The sequence below is a fragment of the Diuraphis noxia genome, unplaced genomic scaffold (genome assembly GCF_037042655.1).
Source record: "Diuraphis noxia isolate RWA-SAM2 unplaced genomic scaffold, SU_Dnox_SAM2 contig0004, whole genome shotgun sequence".
In the NCBI taxonomy this organism is placed as follows: Eukaryota; Metazoa; Arthropoda; class Insecta; order Hemiptera; family Aphididae; genus Diuraphis; species Diuraphis noxia.
In genome coordinates this window covers 70,672,854-70,685,015 of record NW_028301714.1, presented here as the reverse complement: position 1 = coordinate 70,685,015, position 12,162 = coordinate 70,672,854, and the positions used below count along the sequence as shown (strand labels likewise).

Below are 12,162 nucleotides of genomic sequence, written 5' to 3'. Positions count from 1 at the left end.
TAATATTCAGCCGATTTAAAATAACGTATATTGTTACTATTTTGTATTTGTTTACAAATAAAATAAATTTATCAACTACTGTGTCTTGGCTGAATCGGTATTTGTCATAAAATAATAATATGACATGTTATTACTTATAGTTAGTCATTAAACGCAATGTATGTGCTAAAATATTTTTTTTCATCGCGCTGTTTGATTTTATATAAACATTTTTTATTAGTTAAGCAATTAAAATTATATTTTTTGTAAACATCTGTTTGTAAAATACGTCGTTGGTTTTTATCGCTAAGTATTTTTTATTTTTTTTATTCTAATGTAATTTTAAGTTAAATTTTAATCTTTATATTTTAAAACATTATCATCGACCGTTTATATACTTAATAAAGTCGATTTCTTGGATTCAATAATAATTTTATTATAAGTCATACAGTTTGCATAATGAAGTGTACATATCATAATTATATAAATGAACTCATTAGGCAGTTAGTGGTTTGTTTTCTGTTTAACTCGTCGAAATCTAACAATTTTATTGTCTTGGTGTTCCTTTATACATAATATTGACTATGCAATACATTACAGTCATTCCTAATCAATAATCGTCATATTGTTTACACGCTGTGTATAGTGTTGCAGACTAAATTTATAAAATAGGGAAATGTGGTGTAGCTAAAGGACCGGGGCACTAAATGAAACATCACTCACCCACTTTCCAAAATAGATAACAATAATCCGTTATTTTTTTATTTTAAACAGTCTTGCAAGTTGATTAATTTATCTTGAGTTTCTCTATAATGCCTTGTGACTAGCAAATATTTTTTTGATCGTTTTACTATTGGTCGAAAATATATTGTTACAAATCAGCCATCTCGTTACCTGCATTGTTATAATTGTTAGTATCTCGTTTATATTATAATATATGATGCCCATTTATAATTAATAATTTTAGTAATTCTATCAAGCACACTTCGGCTTACTGTGTGTCTTAAGAAGTGGGCAAGAGGAATGGTGGATTTCTTTTACGGCATGGGAGATAAACGGTAACGGAGACCGTGAAAGTGTGATTTTCATGAAGTAATTTTTATTCACCCCAGCGCCCCAGCCCATCACACAGATCCTCGCTACACCACTCATCTATACATAAATACACGTATATATTATAAGGTGTATGTGTGTGTGTTAATTAATTAACCTATTTCTTAATATTTGTATAAAAAAATTGTTATGACCGTTTTTGTTTAATTATCTTTTTTTTGGGAAATTATTGCGATTAGGTAGCGCGTAAGCTGGCCATGGTTGAAGCCGACTTGGAAAGAGCCGAAGAACGTGCCGAATCAGGCGAATCGTAAGGACGATTAATAAATCATTAGATTTACACATATGAAAGATCATTTAAAGGAAACTGTTGGATAATTTTTATGATTGCGATTTTTCGTTGCTTTGGCAGAATATAAACTGTACTGTAGTGTATTATTATATCATATAATATTATACTACCTACGCTTAAACAACTGTTGCGCGCATAATTAGTGTTATTTAGTTTTTTTTGGGCTTTGTTTCACAATCAGATATTTCTTTAAAAAAAAAAAACTGAAGCTTTATAAAATTTCCATTCGGCGGCTGTTTGAATTTTTTTTTCGTTTTAGTTTTTGGTTTTCGGTTTTGATTTTTTTGTTTTTGTGTTTTGTGTGTTTTTCATCTATCCTTATTTTATAATATACAATATGTTCTTTCTCTTTATCCTCTGTCCAAGATTTTTTATTATTTTATCTTTGTTTTAATTGCATGCAATTAGTTTGTTAAATTCTTTTATTTTCAATTATAATTAGGTCGGCCGTAAATTGGTCATGATGGAACAAGATTTGGAAAGAGCTGAAGAAAGAGCTGAACACAGCGATGCGTAAGTATTTTAGTAGTTTTAAAGTCAAAAAGTGAGAACGCGCACTTAAAAATAAATTTAAAAATATTTCCACTCTTATTTTAGACCATATAGTTTATATGACTACTTCTTGGTAAGTGCTGAACAACAGAGATGTACATGTTTTACGTGAACATAATTTGTTATATTTTTGCTGTATTTGAAGTAGTGTGTTGCGTCCGAGTGGCTTTATTTTCATCGCAATCAAAAATTACCAATTTTTTCTGTTGTAATATTTACTCATGTAACTTTTAAGGGTATTTACTATAAGCAAACAAATTTTTAAAAACTTTCGATCACATTACAGAAAAAGATACCCTTAATCTTGAGTTGATATTTCTAAAAATAAAAAACTTTGTAGAGAACATAAATATTTTGTGTATTACTTGTTGAACTTATTCTGTTTTTATTTTTGTCCTATAGAAAAATCGTGGAATTGGAAGAAGAATTACGTGTTGTTGGTAACAACTTGAAGTCCCTCGAGGTTTCGGAAGAAAAGGTACACGTATACAATTCAGTTAAATTAATTAATTATTATTATTTTATTCATTTTTACGACCAAATAAAACTTTACAAAACAATAAATGACATATTTTGAACCTATAATTTATTGATTCAGAATATTTTATAAATCAATATTTGCTAACCAAAAATTAGCAAAACATAACTATATTTAGCCTAGACTGTACGAAATCGCGAAATATTTTTCTTTCAACCGTATTGTGAAATTAAATTCTATTAAAATAACTGACTTATAAAATAAAAAATAATTTAATAAATTTAAATTTAGATATTTTTATAAAGATTCATATGGTTTTGATATATGCACATATAGTATTAGTTACATATAGTTATTAGACATATAGTCTAATGCACGTTTCAGAAATCCCTAAACTCATATATTATAGTGTTTAAAAAAATCCTATTGTATAAAAAATTTCAAAGTTTCTAATTAATGATTTTGGACAGGCAAATCAACGTGAAGAAGAGTATAAGAACCAAATTAAGACTTTGACCAACCGTTTGAAGGAGGTATTTTATAACAAAAAAAATACGACTCACAGGCTGCGTTTGTTTGCATTTTAGTCTGCTTAAGAAAATTTAAAAAAAAAACCACCAGGCTTATTTCGTACTTACACCACTTGTACCGTTTTTATATAATAACTACTAATAACTAATGATTAAACTCGTGATTTTGATATGACACCTTTTCACGAAACTTACTAAATACACCCCTACTATACATTGAAAACACTGACAAAAACCAAATACAATAATATTCTTTTAAACCTGTGTTATAATACTTTTGTCTAACTTGATATTGTTTTTTTTTGTTTTTGCAAATTGGTTTGTACACGCTTAACTCACAAACACGGCGCACGTTTATATACTTAAAAATAAATATATAGGCCACACAAAGGGAAGAAACGTTTGAGGAACAAGTGAAAGGTCTCGGAGCACAGCTCAAAGAGGTATTAAGCTCAACACATATTTAATAAACGTCATAATTATTATACAATTAATAATGTTCATTCTAAATTATTCTCGTATATTTATCATTTAATAATTAATTATATATATGTTTTTTCTACTCGTCTTGCGGCGATTGCCGTATCTCCATTTTGGACTTGATATCAAAGCTCCACTGAGTACGACGCATAGAACAACTTTTTTTTATCTCGACTGTTCGTGTATTTTATGTGGTTACGGTAACACGAAAAAAAAATAAATAGTTTGATCGTTATTTTGATGTTTTCGTCCTGATTCCACGTGGGTACGATATGTGTTGATATATTCGTTGTACACGATAGGCTAGCGGTCCCCACTACGCGACCCGCAGGCCACATGCGGCCCTTTAACAAATTTAATGCGGCCCGCGCTAAAATTAAGTTGTACATTCTAAAATCTAAAATCTAAAATCCCAAGTCCAAGAAAAGCGTTTGTGTCATTTATGAACTTTTCCTATAGTAACCCTTTCCTAACAAAAGTCTCATTTTATTATTATTATTTTTTTTTTCGTTTTACTATTCTTCACTAAATTCAGTGAACTGCAGTTGTACATTTTAATATTGATCATTATTATAATTTAAAATGTAAAACGAATAAGTACTATTATTGAATAGTTTTTTTTTCAATCTAGCCAACCAATCCCTCCCTCCATATATTGTGCGTAATGTAAAAATATTTTATAAAGATTGTACAAATTAAAATAAGTATAACCAATAAAAAAAAATTATATTCAGCCCTTTCTAAAATCCTAATGAGGACCGCTGCGATAGACACATATTATTTTATAACTATATTTATTAGTAACGCACATCTCGATGCTTTCAACGCGTTCACAGTTTTCGCACCGTTTTTGTCGCACAGACCGCCCGTTAATCGTGTCATATACATTTAATATTATTAATAATTTTAAATCTGAAGTTTTCGTTTGCAGTTCCTAACAACGTTAACAATATCACATAAAATATCGTTTTATTTTTATTTTTTAATATATTATTATGCCGCATGGTTTTTCTTCTGTATGAAGTTTATACGGAGTGTGAATCGCGAGAATTCGATATTTTCAATGTCATTAATTGTATATAATAAATCCTCGGAATACACTCTGTATACACTTTATTGTTATAAGTGTAAATTTTTTGTGTTAATTGATTAAAAAAAAACTTAAACAAAATCATAAACATGTAACAGACATTTATCGACACTCGATTTTTTTTTCACTTATAGGCTGAAGCTCGCGCTGAATTCGCCGAGAGATCGGTGCAGAAATTGCAGAAGGAAGTCGACAGGCTCGAAGGTGAGTTTTACGTTTCCCTCGTAAATTATTATATATTTTCAAAAATACTATTATATCGGTTTACAGTCTTGGGATCGATAATTTATTATAATAATATCTATACAAAGAAGATCTGTAATATATAAACGCATAAAGTGTGTCGCGTAATAAAATATGATATCTAATATCCCGCGTGGCGTATACAGTTTAACGCGGGAGTGATAATTTTTTTTTTGCGGATATCGACGTCTTGTTCATGAATTCACAATAATAACGCATTCTGGGTCATCTGAATTTTGGGTTCAAAAAATTGGGGGTGATTACAGAATCACACAGATAATGAGATTCCTCAATTCCCACTAATTTTATATTCACTATGCATCATCCTGTACACAAGACGTCTAGTCTTCTGTTGTCCACAAAATATCTGCAGCATGATCTAAGCCCATTGACGTTTCAATATCGCAATGGAGAGGCGCATGGTAAACAATCGAGAAATATACCTACTAAAATATATATATATAAATAAATGAATGTGTTTTTTTTCTTGTTTGAGATTGTTTTCTAATATCGCCATCGTGTGTTTGTCCGAAGAGTGCAAATCGTCCAAGTGTTTCTAATCAAATAACTCCGATTAATCGATACATTTTTATGTCTATATTACATAATCACAGTAATAATACGATGATGGTCTGCACTCTGCGCGTGCGAATGTTTATAATAATAATCCAATATAGAGTATCGTTGCGATGTATCCAACGAACTCGCAGACACACACATTATCATCATTATCCTCATCGGTGGCGCCGAATGTGACTAGGTCTAATATATTGTCTCAAGTGGTGGTGTAAATGTTATTAGAGCGACACTTTAATTCGTAATAAATATGTATACCTATAAACGTATACATATTTACACACATTTACGTGGTGGACATTTTACCTATTTTTTTTTTAAATTTAAATGGGGATGGGGCGAGGCTTAACGTTCGCCAATGCCCCGGTGATCTAAATTTATGGTTCGGTGCCACTGAATTCATCATCCTTGATTCTGCAGTATTTAACATCATAATATTATACATACTTGCCTGATTTTTCGGCACGTAGATTTTTATTATTTGTTTGTTATTAAAATTTATCTCCAGTAGCCTAGTGAGACTTGTATTTAGATATTTTTTTTGTTTTTTATTTTTAAATTTTCACTTGTTTGTGCATGTTAGCTAAATGTTTTGTTTTCATGTGTGACGCGCGTGTGTGTTTTGCTGTGGACCTAACGCAACACAGACGACTTAACTGGCGAAAAGGAAAAGAACAAACATCTGCAAGAGGAAATGGAGGCCACCCTGCACGACATTCAAAACATGTAAAATAACATACCGTCCCGCGTTTTCCTTCCCCGTCCCTTCTTAGCAAATTTCCTACTCCTTATTAAAAATTACCTAATATTATTATTTAATTTTTTAAACCATTTTTTTTATACTTTTACACTCGTTATATTTATGTTTTGTTTAACATTTCCGCACTCCATACTAACTTCGTTATTGCACAGGTTTGACTATACACATTTTTATATTAATAATTCACTTGTATTTTATAATATCATGATCTATAATTTTCTTCTTCTTCTCTTATTATTGGTACTACTTACTAACCTTATAAATGACTATAACATTATAATAACTACTATTGCCCATTTTATTTGAATGTTTATATGTATACATCATTTCGACGAAAACTACGCTCGAAAATAAAATATGTTGGTCTTTCAATGTGGATTTTAAAATCATTTTTATGGCATTGTGGTTGGGGGTTTGGAAGATGTATAGGTTCACTTCGAAATTACAATAAACATTTTCTTTGTGTACGGCCATTATTGAATATTCGAAGGCGATAAATTAATAATGTCCGTACATAAGAAATAATAATAATTCGAGTACGATATTACCGCACATGGTGGAACATTAAAACAATAGGAACCATATTCAATTCCGAACATATTCTTTATAACAAATAACAATACGCTTTTTGACGTTAATTGACTTGTATCCAGCATTACAGTGTCGATTACGTAGGCACTACTGCACATAATATACATTTAACGTAAAATATTCTCACATAATCGTGCTTAACGCCTACTTTCCTACAGGAAATATATATTATATAAATCAAGGATTTAAAACAATTTTAAAAAATTCTATTATTTTTATTGTTTTTCAATATTTCAAATTATTAATAGGTCACTATCGTTGGTATAGTTAATATATAAATAATTATTTTAATGTATAGCCTTCGCATGATCGACCAACACAATAATAATGCAACACAAACTATCAACATTGCAATAATTATTAAAATGTGTTTAAACGTTTGTATTTGGGCAAAATTTAATTTTCGTTTTAATGGTGACTTCTTAGATACTGTCGTTGTTAACACGTATACTTACTAATATTTCTACGTTATTATTTCCACACTAAACACAAATCTTTATAATATGACTAATGAATGTCTAATAAACGTATAAGATAACCGGATGGATTATTGTTTTTGAATAATCGATTTTATTTCCTTACCTTTAAAAATCATTAACACCATAATATATGTATATTATTAATTTTTCCATTCTGACGATAGATGTATTATTATATATTAAAAACCTGCTAACATCCTTTATATTTGCGAAACCGATTGACTTTCATTCTATTCGATTTTATTGTTCTCTTATTTTCTAAATATACGGTTATGTGATTTGGGCTCTACGTATATATATACATATATATATATATATATATATATATATTTACACTTCCGCCAAAACACTGTCCTGTCCGAAGATTTCTTTTCTCAAACCCGAGACACGTCCGAACGTTTTTACTGACCCGGTGGTAACCGATTTGCTTTTCAGATGAGTTGGTTGCCGAAAAGGAGAGATTCAGAGACATTGGCGACAGCTTGGACCTTGCGTTTGTCGACTTGTATGGCATCTAAACACAAAAAATACACAAACACACACACTCCTTCTTTCCCGACACATACGATTTCACTAAATTTTATCCATATCCGTCGTCTCTGTCTCCGACCATACTCCAGCTCTACCGAATACCACACACTACATTCCCACAAAACACAAAACGAAACAATAAAATATAATTTTAATAATACAGTGCTACTAACACCGTGTCCACACGTTAAACTTTTCGACACAAAACTTGTAACTTTAGTTTATTTTAGTGAATTACCTAAATTTTATTTTATTTATTTATTTTATTTTATTTTTTTTTTGTTTTGCAATGTATTGTATTTCATAGCTTACTGATTTTATGATATTATTTTGGCTTTGTTTTTACGCTTGTAGAAAAATTTTACGGAACGCCGTAAGTGTGACCCTTCGACTACCCCGAAATGAATAATAAAAAAAAAATTGTATCTATTATTTCTATGATATCTTTTTTTTCCACTGGAAAGAAATCGTATAACGTCTATTGACACTTTGTACCGGCCGTAGCGTTACGCGTACTAAAAATGTTTTTTTTTTGTTCTTCGGAAAACACGTCTGTTGAATATAATTAATTTTTATCCAACCGTTATTATTATTTATATATACGCTTAGTTTTTATTTATATAACATAAAAATAAAACCATAACCTAACTTTTGTCTAACTGTATATGTCTATTAAAAAAAAATATGTATTTTTTGTGATTTATATAGAGCTTTGTATTGTTTTCGTTATTAGTCAAATAACCAATGAAAAAAATATAAATGAAAAAAACACAAATTCTGATATATCTCGGTACATAAATAATATATATTATACCTACGTCTAATTTGTATTGTACAGACGATTTATTTCATTAACACTTAGATCGTAATCACTGATAACTTATTTTACGAATTATTATTTATTATTATTAAAATATTTTTTTACATATATTTATTGTCATCCCAAGTGCTATATGTTTTACCAATAAAAAAATGTAAAAGAAAAAAATATATTAAAGCGATTTTGGAAAAAAAAAATGATTACTTTGAACAATTCCGTTTTTGTTTTCTTTTGCAGACGAGTTGGTACACGAGAAAGAGAAATACAAATACATTTGTGACGATCTTGACCAAACGTTCTCTGAACTTGTTGACTAACGTGTTCAGTTTAACGATGGCCATGATATTGATACGATATCGATGACTTAAATTATATTTATTATTTGTTGTGTTTTGCAATATTTTATCATCAGCATGTTGATTTGTATTCAGCCCATTTTTATCGAATTATTAATTACTTTTTTTTATAGGTATCAGAGAATTGCATCCAGTTTTTATTTTATTTTATTGTCCATGTAAATATTATAAATGTTAATTAATGCTAATACTGTTTGTTACCGCGAGCAACTGATGACGGGTTTTCTTGTTCCGAACCCCGAGAGTTTATATATTATAATTTATGATATACATAATAATTATACAGACACCCGTACCTACACACAGTCGAATGCGTTTTTTGATTTAAATTTTATTTCACTGCACACTTATTATTACTACATTGTGTTTTGCGTTTGATATTTTGTATACGCATATTATCGTCGTCGTGCATGCCATGTATCATCTGCCTATCCTCATCCTCGCAATCCTTTCCGTCAATTACCTATATAATGTATAGTGTACCTAGGCCATTATTATTATTACTATTACTATATGGTTTTGCCGCTGTGCCACACACGATCCTCGTCGACGTCGTCATCATTATTATGATTATTATTATTGGTGAAAACGACTCGTCAACATAGTCGCAAGCGTGTAATCATTATTTGGTTCGCATTTTAATATTATTGTCGAAGAATACTATAACTGTGATCGACGAATAGTGTCGAATAGTCAAAATAGACGGTATAGTCTTAAGCTCGACCTACATCGATGTGTCTCGACGCTCGAAAGTCGAAGTGGTGATTGTGTGACAGACAGGGAAAAAGAGAGCTCTTTTTTTTTAATGCTCGTCCATGTCCATCTCGGTACGACTTGCGCTGGTCGTGGTGGCACAATATAGTTTGAAAGTTACTATTAATGAGATTGCACGCAACCGAAAAACTGAGAACAAACTCTAAAACTATTTGATGTAAAATTATGACTTATTTGTCTAAATCTCTGCTACATTTATCTATCCCGCACAACAATACTCGTACTATGGCTGGGAGGCGGAAAAAATGGCCACGGAAAAAAACCCAAACTGAAAAATACAGCCCAAGAAAATAAAAGTGCAATCATTGTAAATTGTAATATTTTATAAAATGTGGTTGATTGTTGATTATACAATGGATTTACAATCATATAATATTTTTATTTCTGTGATAGAATAATACATATTATTAACAGAACGTATTATAAGAACAAAAAATACAAAATACAAAATATTCACGTTTCTGGACTTATTGTGGTAACATAATAATATAGATTGTATTGTTAACTATCACACGTACAAATCTAGTGTTGAATTAACACCAAAACACTTAATAAGGGTTAATTAATAATTATTTACTTGGATTAATTTTATCCATTTATAACCATTTTAAATAAAACTTATTTAGGTTGAACTATAAAGTTAATTCAGCTACACACTGGTGTTACCTTTGACTACCCAAATCACATGATTTACTTGTAAATTAACTTATAACTGTACAATAATGATAATTAACTATAAAAAGCCAATTTAAAACAATACAAAATTTAAAAAGTTTAAAAGTTTAAAAAAAAATAATTAAATACTATGTATATTATTTAAAATATGTATCTATATATAAATGTAAATATAATATATTTTTTTGGGCTTTTTTTCCGGGGTGTATTTTTTAGTTTGGGTTTTTTTCCGTGGCCATTTTTTCCGCGATTCACTATGGCTATTAGTCATTTTAATCTATATGTGTTGCCATTTAGCAAAGAAATCATTAAATGTAATATGCTCAATTTCAATACAAAAAAACTAAGGGTGCTTCATTAGCTATGCATTTTCTCATTTTAGTTTTTTCTTTTGTAAGAAGTTTTTGATATATAAACTCGAACATTATTTGAGGATGCTAATTTCAAAACTGAAGCTGCTAATACCCCCCTAAGCCTATAGAGGCTCTATTATTGTGCCCATGAGGGAACTTATAAGTACATGTTTTGTTTGTTTGTTTATTTATTTTTTTTTTTTGATAAACTTATAATAATAATTAGTATATGATGCTCAGTAGAGGAAAAAGAAACAAACTTTTGTCATGAACTAGGATTTCGGTAAAAAAACACGTAGGGGTACCTCCTCGTCTTATTGAATCGCTGCAGCTATTACTCCTATTACACAGATGTAGGTAGGTAGGTACATCGACCCGAACTCGCATGCACGCGCAATCCATTATATTTTCAACCGGGAAAATCGTTTGATAAACTAAAAAAAAAAAATGGAGTTTTACTGCAAATATATGCGCGGACATCAGTATCAGTACACATCAAAACTGTACATATTATAATGTATACAATCGATACCACTCCTACACGAGCGTTAAATAAAAGTCGACCTTAATGAAAAAAAAAATAAAAAACGTTAATGACTTCCGAGCACGGAATCATGTGGTCGTCGTACTCTTGGCGTACGATCATGATACGATTATGTGCGACGAGAAAATAAAAATTACAGCAAATAAGTGAAGCGGTAAGAACTAAGACGACTAACATATTATGATGCATCGTTGTCCGTTGACGGCTTATAGTAATTCACTTATAATTCTGGTCAAATTTCTCATCTATAAAATATAAACTACAAGCAGAAACAATAATATATCCAGGGCCGGATTATTTAGTTATGTGGTGACTCTGGCGGAATATATTGTGGTGGCTAATATTTTGCTTACTAATTAACGTTCAATATATTCAGTATACCTAATTACCCTACTATAGTTAGTGACCATATGCTAACTATTTAATTTTACTTCATAATAAATTAAAAACTGAAAACGAATTACCCATATTTTATTGTACTATTTTAATAACTATATTCAAAATTAAATGCCTGCAACTTTTTGTGTTTTGATTTTTACAAAATCTTCAATTACACTTTCGAAATCAATTTTTCTTAAAATATCTACAGCTGAGCTCATTCTTGCCTGCAGTTGATCGATATTTTAGAACACCAATATTCACGTAACATAATTCACTTTACGAAACTCTGACTGCCCTCCAGTTACACTCAACAACAAAGTCCTTCCTTCAGCAAACGAAGTTAAGTACTTAGGGCTCACATTTGACAAACGTCTTACGTGGGGTCCACACCTAAAACTAAAGCGGAAACAAGTTAACTCCAGGCTGCACCTCTTTATTAGACCATTTTTAAAATCTAAACTATCCCTAACAAACAAGGTGACAATATATAAAGCGATAATCCGCCCGGTCTGGCTCTATGGCATTCAGCTATGGGGGTCTTCAAAGCCTTCCAACACCAGAACTC

At 30.2% G+C, this 12,162-nt stretch overlaps 1 protein-coding gene across 20 annotated transcripts in view; it reads left to right on the top strand.

The window, feature by feature from the left end:
• Tm1 (tropomyosin 1) overlaps positions 1–12,162 on the top strand; it is a 41,750-nt gene that overhangs the window by 24,259 nt on the left and 5,329 nt on the right. For 2 of the 20 annotated variants that reach the window (XR_016191372.1, XR_016191373.1), the window contains 6 exons: positions 1,827–1,897; positions 2,339–2,414; positions 3,325–3,387; positions 4,649–4,718; positions 5,981–6,245; positions 7,599–8,397. Coding sequence is in view for 15 of the 20 variants with exons in the window: in XM_089225517.1 (XP_089081643.1) it covers positions 1,272–1,342; positions 2,339–2,414; positions 3,325–3,387; positions 4,649–4,718; positions 5,981–6,059; positions 7,599–7,602 (363 nt within the window). In the remaining 5 variants the exon portion in view is untranslated. Of the gene's footprint in view, positions 1–1,271; positions 1,343–1,826; positions 1,898–2,338; positions 2,415–2,884; positions 2,948–3,324; positions 3,388–4,648; positions 4,719–5,980; positions 6,246–7,598; positions 8,398–8,751; positions 9,176–12,162 lie in introns of those variants that run through there. The other 18 variants (XR_016191371.1, XR_016191369.1, XM_089225517.1 and 15 more) reach the window with 12 other exon arrangements.